The sequence below is a fragment of the Lepeophtheirus salmonis genome, chromosome 1 (genome assembly GCF_016086655.4).
Source record: "Lepeophtheirus salmonis chromosome 1, UVic_Lsal_1.4, whole genome shotgun sequence".
Lineage (NCBI taxonomy): Eukaryota > Metazoa > Arthropoda > Copepoda > Siphonostomatoida > Caligidae > Lepeophtheirus > Lepeophtheirus salmonis.
Window position 1 is genome coordinate 19,562,150 of NC_052131.2, and position 25,644 is coordinate 19,587,793.

At 30.7% G+C, this 25,644-nt stretch overlaps 1 protein-coding gene and 1 long non-coding RNA gene across 9 annotated transcripts in view; both read right to left on the reverse strand.

Moving 5' to 3' along the window:
• Dic1 (Dicarboxylate carrier 1) overlaps positions 1-25,039 on the reverse strand; it is a 42,511-nt gene extending 17,472 nt beyond the window's left edge. Inside the window, exons 1-2 of one of the 8 annotated variants that reach the window (XM_071888983.1) lie at positions 24,981-25,039; positions 24,350-24,759 (exon numbers count right to left, since the gene is read on the reverse strand). Coding sequence is in view for 2 of the 8 variants with exons in the window: in XM_071888978.1 (XP_071745079.1) it covers positions 20,061-20,105 (45 nt within the window). In the remaining 6 variants the exon portion in view is untranslated. Of the gene's footprint in view, positions 1-136; positions 516-1,225; positions 1,361-20,060; positions 20,121-24,349; positions 24,760-24,980 lie in introns of those variants that run through there. The other 7 variants (XM_071888986.1, XM_071888984.1, XM_071888988.1 and 4 more) reach the window with 7 other exon arrangements.
• On the reverse strand, positions 14,167-14,873 carry LOC139905589 (uncharacterized). Its single transcript, XR_011780472.1, has 2 exons — positions 14,555-14,873; positions 14,167-14,384 (listed from the first exon to the last, which is right to left on the reverse strand). It is a non-coding gene; the product is annotated as an uncharacterized lncRNA (long non-coding RNA).
• Positions 25,040-25,644: the final 605 nt, after the last annotated feature.

Here is a 25,644-nt window from a genome sequence, read left to right on the forward strand (position 1 = left end):
GAAAATTCTAGCAGTAGTGATGTCATAGACTATGAGTGGTTGCGTGGTTTGTCAAAATCTGTGTGTCTTGCCCAGCAATCAGTCCGATACTTCAAATTTGTAAACTCTAGCAAGCCCGATTACATGATGGTCTAACCTTGTATTTCTATTAACCTTGGCTCTTGACGATGTAGGGCGTATCCATGGCATACCACGCTGTCCTGTTGTCAACTTGGAGCGAATCCCAATTTGGTAGAAAGTTGAAACATTCATTTTTCTCCAAGACGCCTTCAACTGCAAAGTCCAAGGAGTTGGGGGCAGGCCTGGAGGATGGCCACATGGAGGCAAACAAGAAGTCAGCCATATTGTTGCAGTATAAGTTTTTATTCGCTGTATGGAGCTATTATGTAATATTTGATGTTGTAGGTAGTCCGGATGGAGATGTCAACGGTCTTTCTAGCTTTCTCAGCACTGACATCGGCGTGGATGAGATTGCACATGTGTTGCCATTTTGTTCTTGCTCCGACGTTTTTACACTTAGAGACATGGGATAAAAACAAAATTTGTTTAATTTTGTTTCAGCTGTCGTTTGGTTATACAATAAAACTCGTAATTATAAATAATAGGTACAACACCTTAATCTAATGTTACTGAAAGTTTTTTGTCCCCACTCTGTAGGCAAACGGCTATTGTTTGTGTTAAATCTTTTGAGAAAAAAAAAATAGAGCAAATAACATGAAAAATAGCTCCTAAATAATTTCTTTCCAAAACATGGAATGATATATTTGTCAAATCTTGTATGGACATATAATAACTAAAAAGCATATAGACAGATTCAAAGGAGAAATCCTTCTTTTATGATGGAAACACTTAACAATATATTAATCAAATTAATATAAATGCTACTTTAATTCCCTGTACGTCAGAAAGTGAAAGATTCTACTCATAACCCCATGTATACAAAATATATACTAAGCTTAAAAAGAATATAATAATTTAATGCATATTTTTCATTTTTGTAAACAAAAAAAAAATATATCACAATACACGTTGCTCAATATACTTCCTACCTATTTAAGGGTAGCATCAAAAAACATAGATTTATAACAAACAACAGCAACGAATATACAATTATATAGAAATAAAAAAATCATGCAGGCAACATCTGTGTATTGAATTATTATTATAATTATGTATATATAAAAAAAATAATAATCAAGTCATGCGAATAGTGAGAAAGTCAAACCTCAAGCAGATGGTGTACTCCTGTTTCATCCATCTTGACTCAAAGACTGAGTTTCTTGCTTTAATATACTACAAAATAAGGGAAGACAACGCGGACATCTAGAAATATCTGGCAAGCTATATCTAGGTACAACGTATGTACATCTAATGTGTAGTTACTTAGAAGAAAGTGTGTTTAGTGTGTGAGCAACTATGAAAAAAAGATATGTAAGGGGAAGGAGAGATGGAGACGCCACCTTTGGGTATGCAGAATGCATATTGAACCATATAAATGATGATGAAATTGTGTGGAAATATTTATACAAATACAGTGTTCAACAACATAATGCATGACAATCAGGCTGTAGGAGTAGGAGCATGGTGGGGGTGGTTTCACTGAAGGGGCTAGTTTCTAAAGTTCTCTAGGAAATACAGTCAGTCGCTATCGTGCGTTGGAGTAGTAAATATTACCCAAAAAATGGGTTGACGAAATATTACATAATTTTAAACAAATTGTAACTTAACTCCTGAGTTTGTTTTTATTGATGCAATTTACGAAAATCCCTTAATTGCTCCTATTTCTTCTATACAAAAACAATTTTTTTTGTCATTTTCATAATTCAAAATTTTCAAAAGTATTTGAACGCAAATAACACCACGGACATGTAGAGAGCTAAAACTGATTTAATCAGAACGGTGCTTTGTAATAATTCTAAATTGGTCCAACTTGTCTAAATCAAGTAATTGAAACCTGATGTATTCTGGAAAATCAAACATTTTTAATATTTTAGCGGAATCGTGAATAACTACTTACGTAATCAACTAACCATCCACAACTATGAAATAAGAAATGTTAATAATTACGTTTTGCATCTTTTTGTTTAAAATAACTAAGCCTCAAAAACGTTTCAGTGAATGATTATTCAAAGATAAACAAAAAAATGCAAAATTCACCGGCTTTCAAGATACCAAAGGTAGGTTCATTCAGTGTAAAAGAAAAATGAGGGACGTCATCTACCTGATATGATTTTCAAAACCTTAACTTTAAATATGTACTATCATTATGGAACAAAAATAGAACTTGTGTGCCTTTTGGAAAAAGGAAGTTATGTTGCCACACCTTGTATATAGTATTTTAGTATGTACCTACACAAATATATTGTACAGTGACCTGTAATTTTGGCTAAAGTATTTTGCCTTCAACAGTTTTGCTTTAAGGATATTTCGCCTTATTCTTATATATATGAGGTTTATACGTCGTTATTATTTATTTTCAGTTTAAAATGAATGCTCCCTTTGAATTTTTTTAATCAAAATATGTTATGTTTATTACTACAATAAGTGTACAATGGTAATTTTTTGTTGAAATAACGAAATCTCACTATATAATGAGTTCAAATCAGAAACAAAATATGCAATATAATTAATATAATAAGAAAAAAAACAAAAATGAAGACTGTTCGAAGGGAAAAAGTGCTAGTCAGTACTCTGTTATTAATTATCATTAGAGATTATTGATTATTCATATTGAGAAAGACTCATGGAAAGAGGAACATGCATAATACATATTTTAATTTAGAAAATCCATTAACGACCTATAAACCTCATTTATTTGAATATGAAGGTGTAATATCCTTAAGGCGAAATATCCTAAGGGGAAGTAGTGTAAGGTAAAATGTCCTGAGGCAAAATAGTGTAAGGAAAAAGTACCTAGTGCCATATCATACATTAGTTTGTTTTTCAACTCTTTTCAAATTTCAATGACTGCTAGATTAGAAAAAATGTAATATGGTAAAAAAATAACCTATGCAAAATTTCATTTTTTAGATAGCACATCTAGTTCTAAGTTTGAAAGGAGGCAAAATATATTTATTTTGTACATAAGAATTAAAATACTGTATTAATCGTTATATTGAATTAATATATTAATGTAGAAATTATTCTAATCAATAAAAAATATAAACATAATTTTATTTTATTATGTACCCTATGGAGCAAAAATAGAGAATAAGATAAGATAATTTTGATCTTTCCTTTCTGAAAATGTAAAAAAAGGATGAACACTATACAAAGATGATCAAATTTTCTTAACTTGTTTTCGTTTTTTGTTCCATACGACAATTTCTAAAATAAACTTGTCAAGACATGGTTTTGAGATCCGACGCGTTTCGAAATATGGATATCTTGCTCAAAAATAGAGTTTCTGTTGTTTCGTAAAAAAAAAAAAATTCCAGAAGTATTAAGAAGTTTGACTTAAATTGGTAATCATTTTCATAGAGAAATATATCTTTGACATAACTGATTAAGTTTTCACGAATATCGCTCATTCCGTATTTTGCTTGAGAACTCTTGTAATGCAAAATTTTTCATAAAATTTTAAATGTGTAAATTGTAAAAAAAAAAAAATCGGAAATATGAAAGCTGGTAAGAGAAATATAAACACATCAGCCTAAAATATACTATTGCAGGTACAAACGATCAAATTTTAAAGTATCTTGCTCCAAACCTTTTTATGTACCATCCATTTTAATGACCGACATAATTTTTTTCACACTTGAATAAAATTAGGGAGTAGGTGTAATTTTTTTTTTTTAATGTCCCTGCACAAGAAGTTGTATAAATTAGGTATCAATTTAAAGCTTATTAATTTTTTTTAATAAAATGATACGTAAATCAAGCTTGTAGTCCTTTTTTATTAGTAGATATGGCTACCTAAAACCAGGAATTTATCTAAAAGTGTGAATTTTTTATTCTGTTTGTACAAAAGTTATGGAAAAAACAACTGAAACAAACAGTTTGATTTTAAAGTCCTGGCCACTATCTATCATTTGAACATAAATAATGAATTTTTTAAAAATGTATATAGTAGATCCTATAGGTTTACAAAATTGGGATTTCAAAAATTTTGTCACGCAAAAATTGGTCCCAAATTCAATTTTTTTGTCTAAACACAAAATACAGGATTGAAACTTAAAAAATCATAATCTACAGATATTTTTACCCTACATAAGGCTTCTTAAACTATTCTCAATTTTTGTTTTCTACCCTAATTATTTTTTTTAAACTTTTGGCAGTGAAATAGGGTTCAAATCTTCAACCATGTCTTGAGCACTTTTTATAGCTTGAAAAAATGTCTATCAAAATCATTTTATTCCACATAACTAAAAAGGTCTTCTCAGTATATATATTCACTAAGTAATGATGTTTTGCCTTTTTTTCATAATTTAATAGATATGCACGACCTACAGATGACCTCGTAAGACAATGTAATTTTGCATAGGCAATTTGTAACCATGGGACATATTTTCTTCACTAGCCGTAATCGAAATTTGACAAAAGTTGACAATCAAACCACTCTTTTGTCCATACTTTGAACAAAAAAGTAGATCCCTAACTATTATATTAAAAAAGCAAATCTCCGAATTTTCTTTTCTCTATAGCGTTTTTTGATGTATGATGTAAGCAGATATTATTATATCCACACAAAATATATAAGTATCTACTAACTAAATAAAAGTGTTGGCAACATCTTTATTGAAGAAATGTAATAAAGTTATAAACTTATGTATACGTTACTCTGAACATACTTATTTAATAGGCTTAACCCTTTTCAGTTATCTGTATTGGGGATAACAAAAAAAAAAGATATATTAATAATGGCATAAAGAGGTTTTATGAAGAAAAGTTATTAATTATTATTATTTTTAACATTTAAGACTCCTTATTGCAATATAACATAGGTTTTTTAAGGGGATCCTCACTTTCCAAACCTTGGACAATAATCATTATTTAGACAAACATTATGAAGTATCACTACTTAATAGAAATATATTATGTAAGTTATTAATCAATGCATTTACCCAAAATAACAATGAAATTATGTTAAGCACATAAAAATATGAATAATACGCTACTTATTGCATCCTTAATATTAGCACATATTTATAATTTTCCCCCTGCTTCTATGGAAAGGTGATTAAAAACAATTATGAGAGATGCAATATCAGAGCTATTTTTAGTCAATTTAACTTTGCCATATTATAATTCCTATCTAAAATGGTGTTTGATAAACAAAAAAAAAAAAATTCATTTTTAGCTACAATAATGGATTTAAAATCATATAATATGAAAATGTTTGATCATTTTACTCTAAGTTATAATTAATGTATTTGTTTATTTTATAGCAAATTAGAATCAATTCTGGATTGATATCTAAAAAAAAATTCCTTTTTACCCAGATTTCTTCAATATCTTACAAATTAAAAGATAGTTTTATCTACTTCTTATGAAATAATACGCCTGAGACTAATACAGGTCTAAAAAAAACATTAATTTTACTTTAAGACTGTGTTCACAGACTTGAGATTAATCTATAACAGACAAAATTCTGACTTCATCACACTCATGGTTGAATATAATTATTATGAAGCGCCCCAAAAAAAATCAAAGCCCAACGTAAGTCCTAAAAATACCATACCCGCAGTCAAGACAGAGACGATATCAAGACCTTCAAACAAAGACAGATTTAAAGAATCACATTAATAACAAAACTATATACAAATTTCAGGTTTTGGAATGCCCATGGCTAAAACCCACAATTATTATTGTTGTTGGCGCCGTAGTTCACGAACATGACTATTAGAATGATCAACAAACATATATTTAACCTTTAAAGCTTTTTTCAACAATGAATAGAAAAATATTCCAGCTTCCTTAGGTGTTTTTAAACTTTTTCTTATTCAACTGGAAGGGGTGATTTTTTGCCCCAAACTGCCACGCAAATCCGCAGTTCATTACATCTTCTATATATTAGCGACTAAAAACTACTTCATCTCATAAAAACTGATTCTGTCTATCAATTTATACATTTTTTTCATAAATGAATGGAAAAATGTTCAAGCTTCCTTAGGTTTTAATATATATATTAATTAGAAGGTTAATTTCTGTCCCAAAACGTCGAAGCCAATTCCGAGGCATTTTAAGTTATTTAATGAAACCGTATATTCTTTTCTTGAATTTTTGCAATGACTATACAGTTTCAACCCTATATGTATTTGTTTACGACTAATTGGTATATTCAAAATTTCAAAAAAAACTAGGACACAATCAAGTGACGACTCATTTTCTGTCTTCTAAGCAACATAAAGCAACCGACTCATTTGGAGAATTATTGTTTATCGGTAAGAATAATACAATCTGGAACAAAAAATAAAGAGGTAGAAAGAATTTAACCTTTTTTAGACAAGAAAACATTTTGAAGGAAGTCCAAGGTCCATCATCCTTTTCAAAACGTAACATAATTACAGATTCAACATTATCAGCTTTTGAACTTTTGATCCATAATTATATTATTGATCAAATTATAAAATGTACAATAGTTGAGACTTGTTCAAAATTTTGGATTGATGTATGGACAACCAGTAAACGACAAATACTCTAATTAATTGCTATAATGTATGGGAGAATAATATTAGCCAAAGGGCAGCCGACTGAAGTCATTTGGTAAATCAAATTAGGAATCAATCTCTTTTGGAATATTATGCCTCGTGACAGATATAAGATATTAGTGAGATTTATCCGCTATGATATTTGTTCCACAAGATTACAAAGACTCCAAAACGACAAGTTCAAAATTAATTACAACACTATGGAATCGATCAGTCGATAATTATAAGTTAGCGTACAGGCCAGGTGAAAAACTATTCACAACAAAAGCTAAATATCTATTTACTTAATATATGGCTAAGAAGCCTGATAAATTTGATATTAAATTTTGGTTAGCAGTATTTTAAAAACTATGACTCGTTCTCGCAAAGAAATATCTTCTGAGCAGAAGGCTGCCAAAAAAGCATTAATTTCAAGACTTTTTTGTAAATAGTGGCAAAAGATTGACTTCTTAAAATGTATTTTTGCAAAAAGGTCATTACAAGTTTTTAAAGTATTTTGAATTTTGCTGGTATAAATGCTGTTATCTTATACAGAGAAGTGACGGGTAACCAATAATATATAGAATGACGTTGTTTGCCTAAGTATGTATTGTATATATAACGTATATACCAATTAATCATTTAAAAAGATGAATCTATTTTCGGAGGAGGACTATGAATTGATAATACGAAATTATCATTAAATTTATATAAATACATAATTCATATTGCAGATATTATAAGATTAGGTCTAAGCATTGCTGCTAGTATCATTTCTGGAATATCTCACAATTTGTCATCATTTACAAAGAAATAAATTTAACAAAGGATACAACTTTCACATATTTACATTCTATAATTATTTAGAATGAGACTAATCAGTAGTATTTTGGGGAGGTTCAAACGAAAATCAATATGGTCACCCTGACTATTGGGCATAACCCCTATTTAATTATATTAGTTTGCAATCAAAGCTTCAAATAATACAACCCCAAGGTGGATAGAAGGTAACAGGCCGAGCTTAGTTTACTTAATTCTAAATTAACAACGCCTTCTTGAGCATTCCTTACCTCCCCCATTATAGTAAACAAATAAATTAAAAGTAAGGACGTCCCTCATAAGCTGGGAATACAAATCTGAGGATTTTTAACCGTTATACGTACTACCGAATACTCCTTGGGAAGGAATAAATTGTATCCGGTGTCATGATAATATATCTGTTCTAAGGATTCCTACAATATCTCATTTAAGGTTTATTCCTCGCTTCAGATTTTATCTTCCGATATTAAAGGAACCCTATGAATTGGATTTTAATAACAAAGACTAATCCAAAGTTGATCCTGAATTCTACTCTGAGTCCTACAAGGACTCACATTTTTATAACTCCACAATAAATCCTCAAGATTACTTACTCTCTGTCTACTTATGAGAAGACGTTAATGTTCAATCCAGCTTCATAAAAATCAATGATCGCTTGTCTATAGTAGAAGTTCACTCCTCAAGAATTAGATAATAATGATAACTGCATAGGAGAAGAAAATTAAAAAAAAAAAAGAAATGTGTGAGTTAAAAAATGCTAGAGATTGGAACCACTATAATTATTCATATATCTCTCGGGCACCATTTTTTAATAGAATAAAAATACTTTACAGCAGGGAGGTTTGTTTTTCAACTTTTTTTAGAATTTCGATTATGGCTAGTTTGGAAAAGTTGTCATATGGTAATCAAAAAATCATTCCAAAATTTCATTATTCTATAAGGTCACCTATGGGTACCACACCTAGTTCAAAGTTTGAAAGGAGACAAAAGTTATATATTTTATCATTAAATATTAAAATACAGCAGTAATCCTTATTTTTCATTGATCAATTATGATAGCCATTATTCTAACTTATAAGATACATTTATAAAGTTTTTTAAAGCTTTCCTATGGAAAAAAAAAAGAATGAACAATATAATAAAATTTTGATTTTTCCTTTTTGAAAATGTAAAAAAAAAGAATGAACACAAAACACGGATCAACAAATTTTCCTAGCTTTTTTACTCTTTTTTTTTTATTCCATATGATAATTTTAGAAAAAAAAAATTAATTCTTTTTATAGGTTAGAAAAATGTTAAAACTATTTAATACAAAATAACTAAAAATGTATTCTTATTATCTATGTTCATTAGTAAAGAATCTTTGCCTTTTTGTATAATTTAATTGAGATGTGCGACCTAAAAATGACCTCGTAGGAGAATGCAATTTCATATAGGTAGTTTTTATACCAGATAATAACTTTTCTGGGCAAGCCCTATTCCAAATAAAGTTCAAAATCAAACCGATCTACTGTATAGCGTATAAGTTACAATTTGTACGTCTATTAAAGGCAGATTAAAAGAGCAAATCTTATAATGAACAACATCAATTATGCTAATTACGAACCATTAGTTTATGCAATCATTTTGTTTTGACATATTAAAATGACTTATATAATTAATTATGTATTCACGAGTAATATCAGTGTGCAACTTAAATCATGTTAATTTAATATATATATATTTATATATAATATTTGAATTGTAATTTCTTGGTTAATTGAAATTGTATTCCAATTATAAGGATTAATACTATTATTTTCTATCATTATTTATCAAACTTCTACCAAACTAACTTGTCCATAGATAGGCCAAGTTAAATTAAAAAATTGCAAACAATAGACTGTATATTCTACCTATTTAAGACTTTAAGTTGTTAAGTTATGAGCGAACTAGCCTTCCCTTAATCATCAATGGAGTTGACATTTTTCTACAAAAAAAAAAAAAAAAAAAAAAAAAAAAAACGAGCACAAGGAGAAGATGATATCAAGACATATGGTGCTACTGAAATAAGGATCAGCTGCATCTTATATTTTGTTAAGGGTGGGGAGGAGGAGTAAATTACTGCTATAGTGAAGAGAAAATATTGTAATTACTATATTTATATTATTCTACATTTAACTTTATTATGCCTTTTAAAAACAATTTACACCAAGGATAGCAATGACGACCATTAAAATAATGAATAAATATAAAAAAAGAGCACACACAACAACCGTTTCTCTTTTCCTAACTTTTAAAGATGTTTTTTTTTTCATTACAAGCATGTCAACTCTACTCATCGATAGTCATCTAATGCTCCTTATTTAAGATTGAAGACTGTAGCTCCATCCAAGTCAGTCTCGCTCCGATTTTGTTCACTCCTCCATATCAATCTTAAAAACTTATGAATTCGATCCTTGATGACGTTACACAATTTTTTGTTGTCTTTTTTAAAAATCAGTTTTAGTGCTGATACTCATCAGACTTGATTAGATTGAATACATAAGGACCTAAACAACCCTACTCATCAATAATTCATTTTCATTAAAAAAGTTAAAGCTATTCGATCAATATATCTACTATCTCAGGAATAAACCATTATTGTATTATCAACAGTCCACACTACAAGTACGAGTGAATTATACGTCTTATTTTTCAGTTGCAATTTTGAACTATTAAATTAAACAAATTATAATTAGTATGCCGGATAAATTTATATATTAAAAGTAAGAATGGTTCATCTAGTAAGTTTGTCAATGTTACCATATCAACCATTTTATATATTTAAAAAAACTATCCAAAATATAGGAGAAGAAAAAATAATTGTTAATTATAGAATGATCATAAATTGAATTCAATTTACGTCACAAAAAAAGTTATGAGCCTTTAAAAAACAACCTTGAAACATAATTATGAAAAAGAAAAAGTATGACACGTTGATCCTTTTATCAAAATAATAGAACGAAAAATAGAATCCAAACAGTTTGCAATTAGCTAGCTAATAAATTGTATTTTTTAATGCTACTCTGAAAGCCTTGTTGATACAACTAGACATAAATTTAATACCAGTCTAAATGTAATGACGTCGTAAGTTTCTACGTTAGATTTAAACAAGTCTAATTGCTTTGAGAGTTTAACAGAAGGGTTGAAAATTGGCATAATATTTACGTTTCAACTCTGTATATGATGTATGTAGACTAATGTAGTTTTTTAACTTGTAAAATAGTCAGAGGGGTATAAAATATGCAAGAGAGAAAGGGAGCAGCAGCTTTTGTAGTTGGCAATCTGCACAAGTTTTTTTAATTTTCCAAGGATGCAATCATTTTTATTTAATGTTTGAAGACAGAATATCTTAGTATAAAGAAGTAACTAGTTGTCATCATCAAACGTCAAAGATGATAACGTTTTGGTCTACGTTCAACATTTAAATGCCCCTTTACGATGAAAATGAAGACACAGATGGCATATTATAAGAAGAATTGATCTGAATTTTCAGTAACTAAAAACTGAAGGTTCAGTTCATGAAGGCGTATCCGGAGTTTTGGGTTAAAAAAAACCTTCACTACTTTATGGACTATTACATAAAGATTATTCATGGTTTTTCCATTATTATACCTCGTAGAAAGGGGTTTAGCGTGGTTGTTTGTCAATCTTTTGATGAAATAATAAAACCAATTGTTATCATAGCATCAAACCTTACTGTTTCTATAAATAATTAATTCATTATTATTTTGTTGTTTTATGTAGATAATAATCTTCTTATCTTTTGATTTGTTTCGTTCCAATATGATTATGTATTCGTATTATTTTATTTTATTTTTGAATAAAAAAATTTCTAAACTATTTTTATTACAATTGCCCAGTTTAAAAATAACTTTATCGAAGTGATAATCATTGTGTAAGTTGTCAAAACATATAAAATTAACAAGTTAACAAAAAAAATGACACGTGGTCTAAAAAAGTTTAGGATCCTTTGTTCTAAATTATATTAAAAAATTTTTGTTCCCCTTATTAAAATCTCAGTAAGTTTAAGACTTTTAGCCGTCTTTTTATTTTTGTAGGGAAAATACCAGTCATAAGGTATTATGTCTTTCTGTACTTCCTTCAATCGGCCAACATATAAAACTATCTTATACACAGAAATGGGAATTTTGTAAGACATATGATAATACAGAATTGAAACCCTTGTTAACATCAGGTGCCTGTTATATGATTATAATTTTTTTTTTGCGGGGGGGAGAAAATGAATTACTGCTAACATTTAAAATAGCATTAGTGCAGAAAAAAATATTATTATATTTAAATTTATATATATTTATTTTAGAAAGCATTTTTAAAACAATTTACACGAAAGACAGATGAGTATGCTTACATTAGGGGGAGATGTTAAGTCGACGACGACTTAATATATAATGAACTAAAAAGAAGAAAAAGTACACGCAACAAACGTTTTCCCTTTTCTAATCGGTAAATTAAATTTATTCCTTTCACAGATCCCTTCTTTATTTATGCGTGATGTTTACAGGAACTTTTTGATGTACAAGAATAGCCACTGAAGCACACTCTATCCAATCAAAACCTAATAGGACTCGAATTTTATACACTAAGGGGAAGTTGAATTTCTGTCGAAATTTTTTTACTCCATAGGATACAGGGTGTCCACGATAAATTGGAACTACTTTAAACTTCATCCAGATCCATAATGTGGATATTCGGGGTTAAGTCATACTAAGACGCCATCCTCGAATTGGCTAGCGCAGGACACAAGCCCTCTGCTATCTACAAGCTTCTTAACTACTCCAAGACCCCGGTGTACCGGGTCTTCAATGCCTGGGAGGTTGAGGGGAAGGTCCGCCGCAAGACCCACAACATAAGAAGTGACCGAATCCGCACTCCCCGCTTCCTTGAAGGCCTCTGGAAGTCCATCAAGGCTTCGCCGGGGACTTCCTTGTCCAGGTTGGCCATGAACCGTGGAGTGAGCAAGCAGCTGGTCTCCAAGGCTATGAATGAGGACCTCGGGTACAGGACACACCGAATGGCCAAACAACACATCCTCACGGCATCCATGACGGCCACCAGGTTCATCAACGGTAAGCGTCTCCTCAATGACCTGAAGATCCGTGGAGGAAGAATCATCTTCTTCTCCGACGCGAAGAACTGGACTGTCGACAGAAGCTACAACGTCCAGAATGACAGGTGGCTTGCCAAGGAGAGAGAAGAGGTCCCTGCGTTCTTCACCACAAAGTTCCCGGCCTCTGTGATTACCCTGGGTATCATCTGCAGCACCGGTAAGGTTATGCAGCCTTTCTTCTTCAATCCCAAGGAAAGGGTTAACGCGATAAGGTACTGCGTTTCCATTCATAATTATCGTTTAAAATTATGTTGTGTTTTGCTGCGATACTTGCACCTTGTATCTCCAAACAAGTCGCGCCGGACATTAAACAGTGACTCTAAACTAAAATTTCTATAAAAGATAGCCTGCTCTTAAGCAAAACATAAAGTAATTAATAGATATTATAGTGATGGTCTGCCACACCTAATAAGGTATAATCACAAGCAAAAAACCACTTATGAAAACTGTCTATATTCATCTATATTCCAAGAAAGTGAAAAAAACATTTTAATCACTTTGTAAATAGTAAATAAACTTACTTTTATTTCATTGAATATATATGAAACTAAGTATTTCAATTGGTACAACATCAAAGGGCTTTTGAAATAGTATATGTAGATAAAATATAGAAGAAAAAAACGATTATTTTTTGGGCTTATTTTTGGTTTACATGAATATAATCTTAATTGAAAATATATCTGATACATTAATAAAAGAGGGAATTAAATTGTAAGGACTCGTCAATACCTATAAAATTATTCAAATATTATATTTGTACACACGTTTAAGGAAAATGTTCTGATATCTCCCGTTGAATCTAGCAAAATGTATCAGACATGCATGAATGTTTTCATATCCAATTTCAAAATATTTTAATTTTTTTAAAGTATTTCCATATCATTTACATGTTACTACTGTCAGATCAGTCTTAAAAGAATACAGTCCTATCAGTCCAGTGGTAATAAAATTTATCAGTACTAGGACCGGTCCTCATCGGTCTTTTATCGTAACTACAAAAGCCGAAATGACTTTTTATTTACTATAATAACATTGAAACTTCAGTTCAATTGTTGAAGTTTCATCATAATCTCTTTTATAGAGACAAGATACCTGAAGTTTCAAGTAGGAGGTGTGTGGCTTGATCTTATTATTATTATACGTTCCACCTATCAATAATTATTTTCTTCGTTTTTGTATCATAGGCTTACCTTCATTGTATCCCTCGGACGTTCAGTTATAAAATTGATTTAAAAAGAAGAAATAAAGTGGAGTGACGTCATCAAGGACCGAACTTTATAAGTTTTAGAAACTGATTGGAGGACTGAACAGGACGGGAAAGGAGTCTTCAGTCCTAAATAAGGACCGGCGCAACACTAATTGTTTGCCATTGTTCTCAGCTTAACAATAGTTAATCGTAATTCAACCAATCAACGTTCAGACCACTAGTTAGGAGAAAAGAAGGAGAAACATCGAGAGGTGACAATAAAGTACACTGTATATTTTTTTGTTTGTGAGGTAACCCCATGATATTCTTCAATTCTAGCCAGAAGTAAAGAAAATAAGGAACGACGAATCGATCCAACATTACTTGTTAGAAAATAGCTCTGATATATTTATACATAAATGAGACATCAATCAATCAATCCATGTTCGCAATGGTCTGAACAAATACATCAATCGACACATTCCGTTGCAGATTAGTTCCAAATGCCCTTCCAAGTATTGCCGAAATAACATGAACACATCGAGGAACAAAGCCCACACCTCGTCTTTCACTCTCTTCCCAGTCTTGACAGGAACACCTTTTCATAATGAAAAACATATGTATTTTAGATATACAAATTTCAAAAGAAGAATTGACCCAAATTATTAACCCATTTACAACGATTTACTAAAACAAATAAATGTATCGTATAACATACTATGTATTTGAGTAATAATAATTTGAGCACTTAAATAAATGAAAATTTGCCTGTGTGGATATCGATTAAAGATAAATATATTTTGTTTGCAACTCTGAATGCAAAAAAGAACGGAAGTAGTTTCAGAGCAAGAGATTTCCGTCACAGCCTTTTTATCAATTAATTCGAGTGCTCCTCTTAATTCAGATCCAAAGAATGAATGTAGAGCAAAGAGAAGAGACGGCGAGAGGGATTTCCTGTTGGACTTGTAGTGTTGAGATGATTGTTGGATAAGGTTATTGAGAAAGGGATCATGGGTGTTGAAGTTGAGAGAGTTGGGGGATGTTGTTTTGGTGAGTTTTTCTACTTCTTTTTCTTCTTTCTCCATCTCTTCAAAAGAAGACAGAAAACGAGGGATAGAGAGAGAGAGTAGGTTAAAATATGAGGATTATTATTTACGTGTCGAGATATTGTACTAAAAAAAGAAGAAAAGAAAAAAGAATCATCAAGAGAAACAAATAGGAATGAATATTCCATATATGTACATATCATATAAATTAATAAACATGCAAAACCCGATTCTCAAAGGAATGAAGAACTACAGAAAAGGTAAGAGATGCTGTCTGCAAAGTTCGAAGAGTAGAAAACAAGTTTAAATCATAATAACATACATAATTTCAATCCATATTGAAATTTAACAACATGAAAATAAATGAGGTTGAAAGAAAAGATGAGATAAGTGGCAGGGAAACAATAAACAAAGCCTGGAAGAAAAACAGTTCTTTTTTATCAATATATAGACATTAGTAACAAACATTTACAGAGTGGGGACCAAAAACTTCAAGTAGCATTATATTACGATTTATCCAAACTATTTTTAAATACGAGGCTTTATTACTCAACTAAACGACAGCTGAAATAAAAATACACAGCTAATTGTTTTATCTCATCGGAGCAGCAACAGAAAAGGCAACACGTTTGTGATCCCTTCCGTGCCGGTATCAGTTCCGGTATCAGTGCCGAGAAGGCATACGAGATTGTTGGCATCTCCATATGTACTACCTACAACATCAAGAAGTCAAATACAGCCCTATGTAGTAACAATATGGCTGGCATTTAGTCTGCCTCCATTTGGTCCTTATACAACTAACCTCATACCTTTGGACTTAACAGTTTGGGGTGTCTTGGAAAATAATTTGGATTTGTTTTGAACTGCCATCATGACAGCGTGGTACACCATAGACACGACCTGCATCACCAAGAGCTGTCAATCTGTTTGCTGGCGTGTCGATGCTATTATTTCTTCTGAAGGGCATATTGAATAAATAATATAGTATTAGAACATAACACAATTTGGTTTTCAGTTGTCTCTTCTTGGTTCGATACAAATAACATTTTTCGTAATTTGGCTATGCTACTGCAAGTTTTGGGTCTGGAGTCTGTACAGGATCTAACAAATAAATCCGTACAAAATTGGAAAAAACAATAATTACAAAAAAAAAAAAAAAAAAAACTCGTACGCGGTAAATATTTCGAACTTACTCTGTTCTCTAATCATTATATAAATGAGTATTGAGTTGGGATGTGAAAATTGTCTAAATCTTCTCAATCATACATTTTTTTAAAGTATCAGTTCGTAGATTGCAAGGCATTAGTGCTGTATGTTAATTATTTCTCCTTATTTGAAAATTCAAACGTATTAGCGAGCAAGCTGTACAATAGTTTTTATAGTGATCTCATTTCAGCAGATATACAATTGCAAACGTATACTTTTATTTTTGATTTACACTCACAAAGATTTTGACAAGATCCACATCCCTAGGAAGGAGAATAATATATAAATTGCAATAAGCTTAAACCCCACACCATAGAGAATGTAGTAAAAAAATTGGTAACTTTGAAAGTCAACGTTTTTACTTACATAAATCATTATTAACTATAATGATCCTTTATTACTGATACCCTAGCATTTTCAAAATAGGGAGGAATAATTAATAAAAGCTGTCCTCCCGTCGTTACTTTTATTGTATCCTGCATCCTTTCCTCCGAAAAAAAACGGAAAAAAGCCCAAAATCAGTTGGTAGTTAGCCAATTCTTCCGAACAATGAAATTATTATTTAATAATTGTTAAGAATTGTTCCAAACTTAAAAAGAACTCATTCTAATTCAACCAATCAGCTTTCAGAATATTGATCTTGAGAAATAAAGTTGAAATATTGACAGTAAATGACAAAATATACTGTATATTTTTGTATTATCGAGGTAACACCGTGTTTCAACGCTATTCATATCCCTAATCATTATACATATTAAGGACGACAAATATAAACAACTAAATAGCTTGATGACAGTTTTCTTTGATAAGCCGATTGCAAAAATAACAAAAATATGCATCTAGTCAAATAAATATTAAATATCATTTTATTTGTGTGTGCAAATAGGAAATATATTATGTATAATATATTACTGTAACAATATTTTACATTTATTTTTTTATATGTGCTGTGGATAAGTTGCGATGTCTGTACATGTTGCAAATTGTATGAATTGCAATTTCTTCGTCTTAAAATCAATTATATAGTTAAAATATCATTCTAAAAATAACTTATAATTAGATTCATGAACAAGATGAGTGATCAAAAATTGGATCAAATGGTTCTAGGTTATTTTGACGCCCACATTTTTTTGAGAAGTAAATTTGTCTAGGATAAGATTTTACCGCATGAGTTTATAGTTAAACCTGTTCTTCTTTGATTTTGAATTTTAAACCTTCAGTCAAACCATGTTTTTTTTTTTTTTTTTTTTGGGGGAGATTTAAAATACTTTCACAAAATGGGAGTGTTGCTTAAAATACCAAGTGATGTTGATATACAATTACAATTACTACGACAAATATTATAGCTTAATCATTTTCCAAAGTGTTCAAATGAGTTGACCAACTATAATTTCTCATCAAAAATGATGTTTTTCACAAGAACAGGTTGCTTGATTAGAGCTCGTGCTCCTCCGGATAGTATTAGAACTCATTGGCTATTCCTTTTTCATTATAATCAATATTAATTATTTAATCCTTATTTTCCTTTTTTTCTAATTCCCCAAACACTATAATTAATCTGGTTGAGATACCTTAGTAAAATTCGGACTGAAATAATAACATAACAGAGCGGGGAATATAGAATGCGGCAAAATTACCGGCGACGAAAATGTTCGTGAAAAAATATATAAATACATACTTATATGTACTTCAGTATTTTTTTCAATAAAATAGTCCAACATTGCAGCATTAATTTATCGATTAGAAATGGAATATTGAATTATTGCATATCTTTATCCCAAGTATTCTAAATCCTTCATATCCTCCTTGGGCTGCTACTTGTACAATTTGGTAGTACAAGTTACAACTCGTACAAAATCGCAACTTGTACCCAACATCATATAAAGAGTAATGAATTAATCATTAATAGAAGCTTATTTTCTATTCCTTCATATGATCAAACAATAACTAATTCGATATATTTCATTTATTTCATAAATATCATTGATATTTTATACTTCAAAAAGAGTTAATATCCCTTAATATAATCTGTTGGCTAGTAACTCTAATATAAAGTTGAAACATTTATCACAATTTCATAGTAGTGTTGTGTCTTGACAAAGTTGAGGAGACACAAACTATTTAAACCAAGGAATCCAGGATGACCGAGAGAAATGGGGAGAGGAAAGACGTGGAGGAATAAAACAAAGGTTGTCTAATAGGAACAATCATATTCTTATTAATACAATAACCTACTCTGATACATACATAAAATACACGACTATTTATACTTAAAACGAGGTAAAAGACTGTACTTTACACACATATATACATACAAGAAAATAAGAGAAGTAAGAGAACAAGGGGAAAGGAAACAAGAATACATTACAAATAGCAAATTACATTGCTTTTTAAGTGAACGGTGTTTTAGCAGCCAGCCAGAAGTTTTTGACGTAAGTTAAAAAAAAAGGCATCAACGAAGTATTTATTCTACAATCATGGAAGAGGCAGTGTCTTTGTTGCAATTCACCCTTGACAAGACTAGGTTGAGAGTCTGGAAGTGATTATTAATCAACAGAAAAACATGTTGATCACAAATCGTTGACCTGGTTGTCATTTTTTACATTATTATACCCAGTTTTTGGCCTGCAAGCTCACCAGACCTCAGTCCTATGGACTTTTTTGTATGGAACACAACTGAGCGACACGCCTACAGATCCTCTTGCAACACTAAATCCAAACTGATGTCCAGCATCCAGGAGGAATTCCGGAATCTGCCAAAGAAAACTGTCGTCGTCAAGACCTGCACCCGTTTCCATGGTCGAGCCAACGCCAATGGCGATTATATTGAATAATAATATTTATTTTTACTCAGTTTTCATGTGTTTTTTATAAATGTCGAATGTATTGTTTAGGAGGAAATTCATTAAAAAAACAGCAGGTTGGTTGTTAAAGAGAGGTCGCACTCATAGTGAGGTAACACATTATATCTTTACAATGCATATAAATCAGGCTGTACGAATATTACCTGCAATTAACTTTTTTGCATGCCTTGATAAATTGATAGTGGCATTACATAATTATATATGTACATCACAAATACTCATCTGGCGGGCCTTTTCTAGGTAGGGTAATACGTTTACTGATTGTGAATCATATTATCATGCAACTGCCTGGTGTTGTTTTTCTATCCTTTATTTGTAACGTCCGAAACTTTATTGTACCATGCAACCTTTCCTCTGCAACGAACAAGACAAAAGGCCCAAAATCAGTTGGTAGTTAGCCAAGTCTTCCCTACTATGAATAATTATTCAATAATTGTTGAGAATTGTTCACAACTTAAGATGAGCTGGGTTCTAATCAATCAATCAACGTTCAGAGGAGAAAAGAAACAGAAATATTGAGAACTGACAAATAACACAGTCTACCTTTTTCTGTTAGCTAAATAATGCCGTGATATGTGGTGCGTTCAGATAAAAACATTTTGAAGAAAAAGTCAAGAAAAAGAGTATTTCCCTATTCAATATTTTACTTCATATATATGTACATACAGCCCAATATTTCATAGCCCTTTTTGAGTCAATTATAGGCTTTGTGTGTTTAAATTTGTGGGATAAGTTCAGATACCCAAGAAATTTAGCTATAGTTGAAAACCTTTATTTTTATTTAAATACATCAAATTAGCCTGATAAGGACCCATTCCACCATAAAAATCCATCAATTTCTAATTATTTAAATGTGGCGATCAATGTTGGCTACTTTAAGTGTAATTTCCGGCACACCCAAAGGTTCATAGGAATAAGTTATTGACAAAAATTGACAATGATTTGACTAACAATATAAAGACAAAAATAACTTATGTTTTCTTTTGTGTTGACGGGGCACATATCCTTTTGTAAATTTGATTTTAATATATAATTCATTTAAAATCAATAGGATGAAAGTTCACTAATTATATCTATAAAACACATCTTTGATGCATCACCAGCAGAACAATATGTCATAACTCATAATATGTTGAAAAAAACAATTAAAATGCTTACGTCAACTAATTGATAATTGGGATGATGTTGTTTATAGAGGGGCATTTTAATGTTCAATCAAAAATGAAACCAACCGAAAGAAATTTCCTGGAGATTCACTATAATATGTATGAATGTACATAGATAAACACACTCAACTGATAAGTAACAAAACGGAGAATGCAGAATATTTGAGGAACGGGGAACTTAAAAATAAAAATACTTATGATATGTATCAGTCAGCATTATCGAAGTAGGGCGAGGATTCTACATATTTAATGACTTCCCTTCATAGTTCCCACAAGACGATGACTACTTTAAAAGTTATAATTAGGTCATGGATAGAGTTGTAGAAAATATAGCATGGTTACCCTTAGAATTTGAATAATGTCACGTATAATTAAAAAAATGTTTATTACTATAAAAAGCAGTAAATGGTGATTTTTTGTTGAAATAATGATGGTAATATGCCCCAAAATTTCAAACCATACTACTGAAATCTCCATATGTGGTAAGTTCGAACCAAAGACAAAATAGGTAATATAATTCATAATAAAAATAAACTAATTCAACAACGATTCGAATGGAAGAAGTGCTAATCACTTTTACAGTTTTCAATATCAATTATACATCGACATGATGGATTATTATTACAAACATGCATAATATCAAGCAAGAGCACTGATTTCCACTTCGTTATGATCCAGTATGTTGATCTTGACCCAACTGTTGAGTGCCTCCTCGAATCTTCTTTGTAGTTTGAGGTACTACAGCCAACTGCCTCTTCTTCTGACAAATTCTGGATCATAATCACTGCTCTGTCCTCATAACAACCTCCCAATATTTTTAATGTATTTAACCTTACATATTTTAATCAACATATCCAAACGGAACATCAATTTCAACCGAACTTAACGAGGTATAAATCTCATTTTTATATATATTATGGCCAAATATCCTTGAGGCAAAACGGTTTTAAGACGAAAGTATGTAGCGACATAATATCTGTGGTAGAGAATATAATAGCAAATATATTTAGCATAAGTACCAAGGGGTCAGATTGGCTCATTTCCCTTAGAATGAGAGGCAAAAAGGACTTAAAGTGGAAGCGACAATATCGAAAAGATCAAAAAGGACTCTTCTTCTTGTAGGTTTGAACAAAACCATATTAGATTTTTAAACTATATTACATTATATATATTTGCTACATAAGGGGAACTTCTCCTCATTGTTTAACAGCTCATGAATCTCCAATTGATATTTAATGCATTTTTTAATAACTTGTGAAAAATCCATTCTTTTTTGACTTACTTAGTGTACTTTCAAACAATTGTACTCTATCAATTTGGTCAATTTAATTAAGTGAACAGGAAGCAATGATGTTAAAAAAAGAAAATTAAACTTCTCATATCGCTTATAAAATACGATCAATTTTCAAAAAAATAATAATAATAATGTCTGGGAGAAGAGCAACTTAGCTGCCTTAACATTTCATTTGTTTGATTGTCAAAAATATTAGCCGAGACAAGCGAGGATACTTTTGTTTGTTGCAACAAAGGTTAATATAAATACAATGTTATGCCATAACGCGTGTACGACTGATGTTTGACTTCCACCACGCTTTTAATATTGACGTCATAGTAGATGAGGTGTTGAAAATTCTAGCAATAGTGACGTCATAGACTATGAGTGGTAGCGTGTTTTGTTAAAATCTGCCTGTCTTTTCCAACAGCCGGTACAATAAATCAGATTGAAAATTCTAGCAAGCCCGATTACATGATGGTCTAAACTTGTATTTATAATAACCTTGGTTGCAACCAGAATATATTTTTTTTTAATTTTCCAAAGCACTTTTCATTACTTTTTCATTCTTGAGGAGGGAACATCTAACATAAGTACATAGAGTGCGTGAGCTCACGGATAATTAAGAGTAATGCCGAAGATTCGTCACTATTGGACTTAGCCCTGTCACAAGAACACATTTTTCTGCGCAATTAATTGCCCAAAAAATTATTAAATTAAGCGATATTATTGGCGTTTTGACACCATTTTCAACTTATATAATGATAATGGCATAATAATGTAATTACACCCTTTCTAAGATGAATAAACTTTTATTTTTAGAGAACACTGGAAGTGTACATCTGGAAGACATTTAAAATATCCATAATCAATTAACAGAACATCCAAAAACAATAAATCAAATCATTTACAGCAAAAATATTCATGAACAAAAACCAAACACAATAAATACAACACTAAATAAAAAGGATGTAAAGCAAATTGTACTTCAACAAGTAATAAGCATTAGGCTCAGAAATACAGGCAAAACTGACAATTATGACCTTAGTACAAACTAACAATAAAAAACTTGACTGAAAGTGGATGTCTCAAAAAGTCGGATGCAAATCTGCATCTTCTTTAGTCTTGCAGATTCCGTGGAAGAAATGCAAACACCTGATTAAAACTATTGATATCCAGTTACTTTGAAGCGTGCGGATGGAATTTATTACAGCCAGCAAAAGATTATTGCTCATATTAATTTATCCTGCAATTAATCGATTTATTGCATATGCAACAGGCCTAATTGGACTAACTAAGACTAGAATTAAGGCTATACTTTAACGCCTTCCCTTATCCTTGCTAGATATAAAATCGGAATTTTATTTATTTCCTTCCTCTCATAGCTGACAACAGCTGTTCAAATAAAACGACTTGACAGCTAAACTGCTCTCCTATTAAAATTCCTACAATTATCATGGTGACCGAATAATTTTGTTTTTATTTTTTTTAACATACCGGAAGGTATCTTAAAAGTCAACGTTTCGGACAGGCTTATGTATTTTTCTTTAGAATAAATCGGAGACATAAACTAAATACATTACTCTAATCATCTACGAAGGGTATTTGTGTTCTATATTTTTGATCGAGGATTCACGCAACGTGAATCCTGAACATAATTCATGTACATGCTTTTTGTTTATTTATTATTTCAAACATCTTGGTTCCCCTCTTTCCTTTTTATTTTCTTTATTCTTTGCTAAATTTGATTTGCATTTATTTCCTTGCTTGCAGCTTATCTAATATAATAGAATGTCATGACGGCTATGCTGCTCTTATCTTAAACCATTCTTCAGATTGTCCGGATTTTTACCTTTATTTCCAGTTTCTTTTACTTTTATATACATGTTTTATGCATCACTAAATATAGTGGTACTGAGGTACTGACTGATCAATGAAAACATTAAATTAGGCGTATAAAAGGTTAAAATCCACTCCCATAAGCAAAAATGAATGATATATTTTATTGTACTTCTGTACGACAATCTTAATTCTGATGACCAATACAAATGGACATCTTTTATCCTTCATATTTCCATTTTTATTTTATTTTTACATACCCGCAGGTAATATATTATACAACTATAACGATTTGGAAAAATTAAAAGAAAAACAGTTCAATTTCCCATCTACAAAAAAAAAAAAAAAACCCTCTTGTGATATCATATTTTTTTACAACTCAAGTAATGGATTATACTACTATGATTTTAAGTTGACATCTATTGCATTAACATGTACCAAAACATCTACTAATTAATGGAACTCTTTAGTTACTCACATGCTCTTTTTGTTAACAAAATTATCATGAACGCAAATTGAAAGAGTCACATGGTTTTTTATTGCAATGCTGTACAAGCAGTATTAAGCCTTGAATGGGGCCAATGAACCACAAAGGAATACTTTGGTACATTTATCATTATTAGTTTTCCTACTAAGATGATTTTCAAAGGAAGATTCTCCTTGTAAAAAAAATCTATAACTACATGTGCACATAGATACAAAAACAGAAGAAATTGATATTTTATCAAGTTCGAGTCCGCGCTTAATATTATTACAACTTCACTACAACACATATTTCTAATTGAAAAAAAAAGAGAAATATGATACAACGAACTTCATTTCTATTTTGTTTTCTTTTCTATATGTAAAAAGTTATCAATGTAATGCAATTGGTGAGGTATAAATATGCAATTAGATTGAGCAAACCCCCCCCCCCCCAAAAAAAATGGAATCAATACATCCATAAATAATGCATTAAAATGTTTCTACAGGTATGTAGTCACGTACATAGTTGTATTAAAACGATTCACTGCTCTGCCATTACATCATTAAAAATCACGTGACATACAAAATAGAACATCAAAAGAAGAGAAAGGAAAATCAAAAAAAAAGGGAGAGGACAAACAGCTCTACATTATAAAACTAATAAACTTTAATGATAATTCAATATGAACATGCAAAAAACCTACCTTAGGATTGAAGATCAAATAGACTCCTGGAACAGAACGATATGGACGGAATCACTCTGAACACACAACTGCAATGTTCCACATAATTTTAACAAGAAGGAATGAGGGACCGGTTTTTCGTCAGGACAACTTTGTTCTTCCAAACATTATTTGTTGTTATGAATTCTTGTTTTGGAAACGTCATATGATCTCTGTTGCAAAAAGAAGAAGGAGAAGGTTACCAAAGAAAGTCACGTGGTTTCCCTTTGATTCTGTATTAAGGAAGACGCCGTTGAACGGCTACTACATAAATTGTACAAAACGTAATGTTGCGTACGCCTTTTTCTCTTCCCAGCTCCCAGTTCCATTATTAATATTAAGGTGGTTGACGTTTTCCTTGTTTCTCTCTTTCCATCACTCTTCCTGTTACTCTAGGATAGGAATATAACATTAATATAATATACTCTGGGGACATAACTTAGGTCATTTGTTCTATTATGCAACTTTTTATATATTTTAAATTACTTTTTTTTAGAACAATAGTATTGTTATATCATCTTAATTTTCTAATATTACATTTTATATAATGAAATATATACAATATTGTATCAATTAGAAAATATCAACTCACAGGTCGAAACAAGATATATACCTTAGTTTACTGGTTTACTCCGTAACATTTTTTCTCTCGATAGAGTTTTGTTTTCCTGGAAAGACTTAAGTAAAAATTATATTTCCTCTCTAATAAAATCCCACAGCGTTACCTCACTAACACAAAAATACCCAATGCATTTTGTTGTCAGCTGTCAATTACCTATTCCGCTTGATACGTCATAGCTAATTCATAATTTATTATTTTTGGTAAATAAACAAAGTAATAAGTTATTCTATGCTTATGGTCCGTTTTCAAAAGGACAGGAATACAATTTATTGTTGATTCCTCTTCCATAATATAATAAATCAAGGTCATTTGATTATTTCTATGAAGATACACAAATCCAAATGTATAACTACACTTTAATGAAATATTAATTAAACAATATTATAATACATTATCGAATAAAATACTATGTAGAAATTAATAATATGTAATTTATTTTAAAAATCGTGAAGAAATAATATAATAGCTATAGTCTAGGAGTAAGATAAGATACACAGGGCATTAGGTATAATTGACTTTCTACCTAACTACTACGTGATTTCGGAGCTGTTTTCTGTTTCTTCTTGGAGGAAAGGTTGCGTGATAGGTATCGACGGGATCTTATTCTTACTTTTTCATTTGCTTCTACCTTACTTCAATAAATTGCCCTTATTTG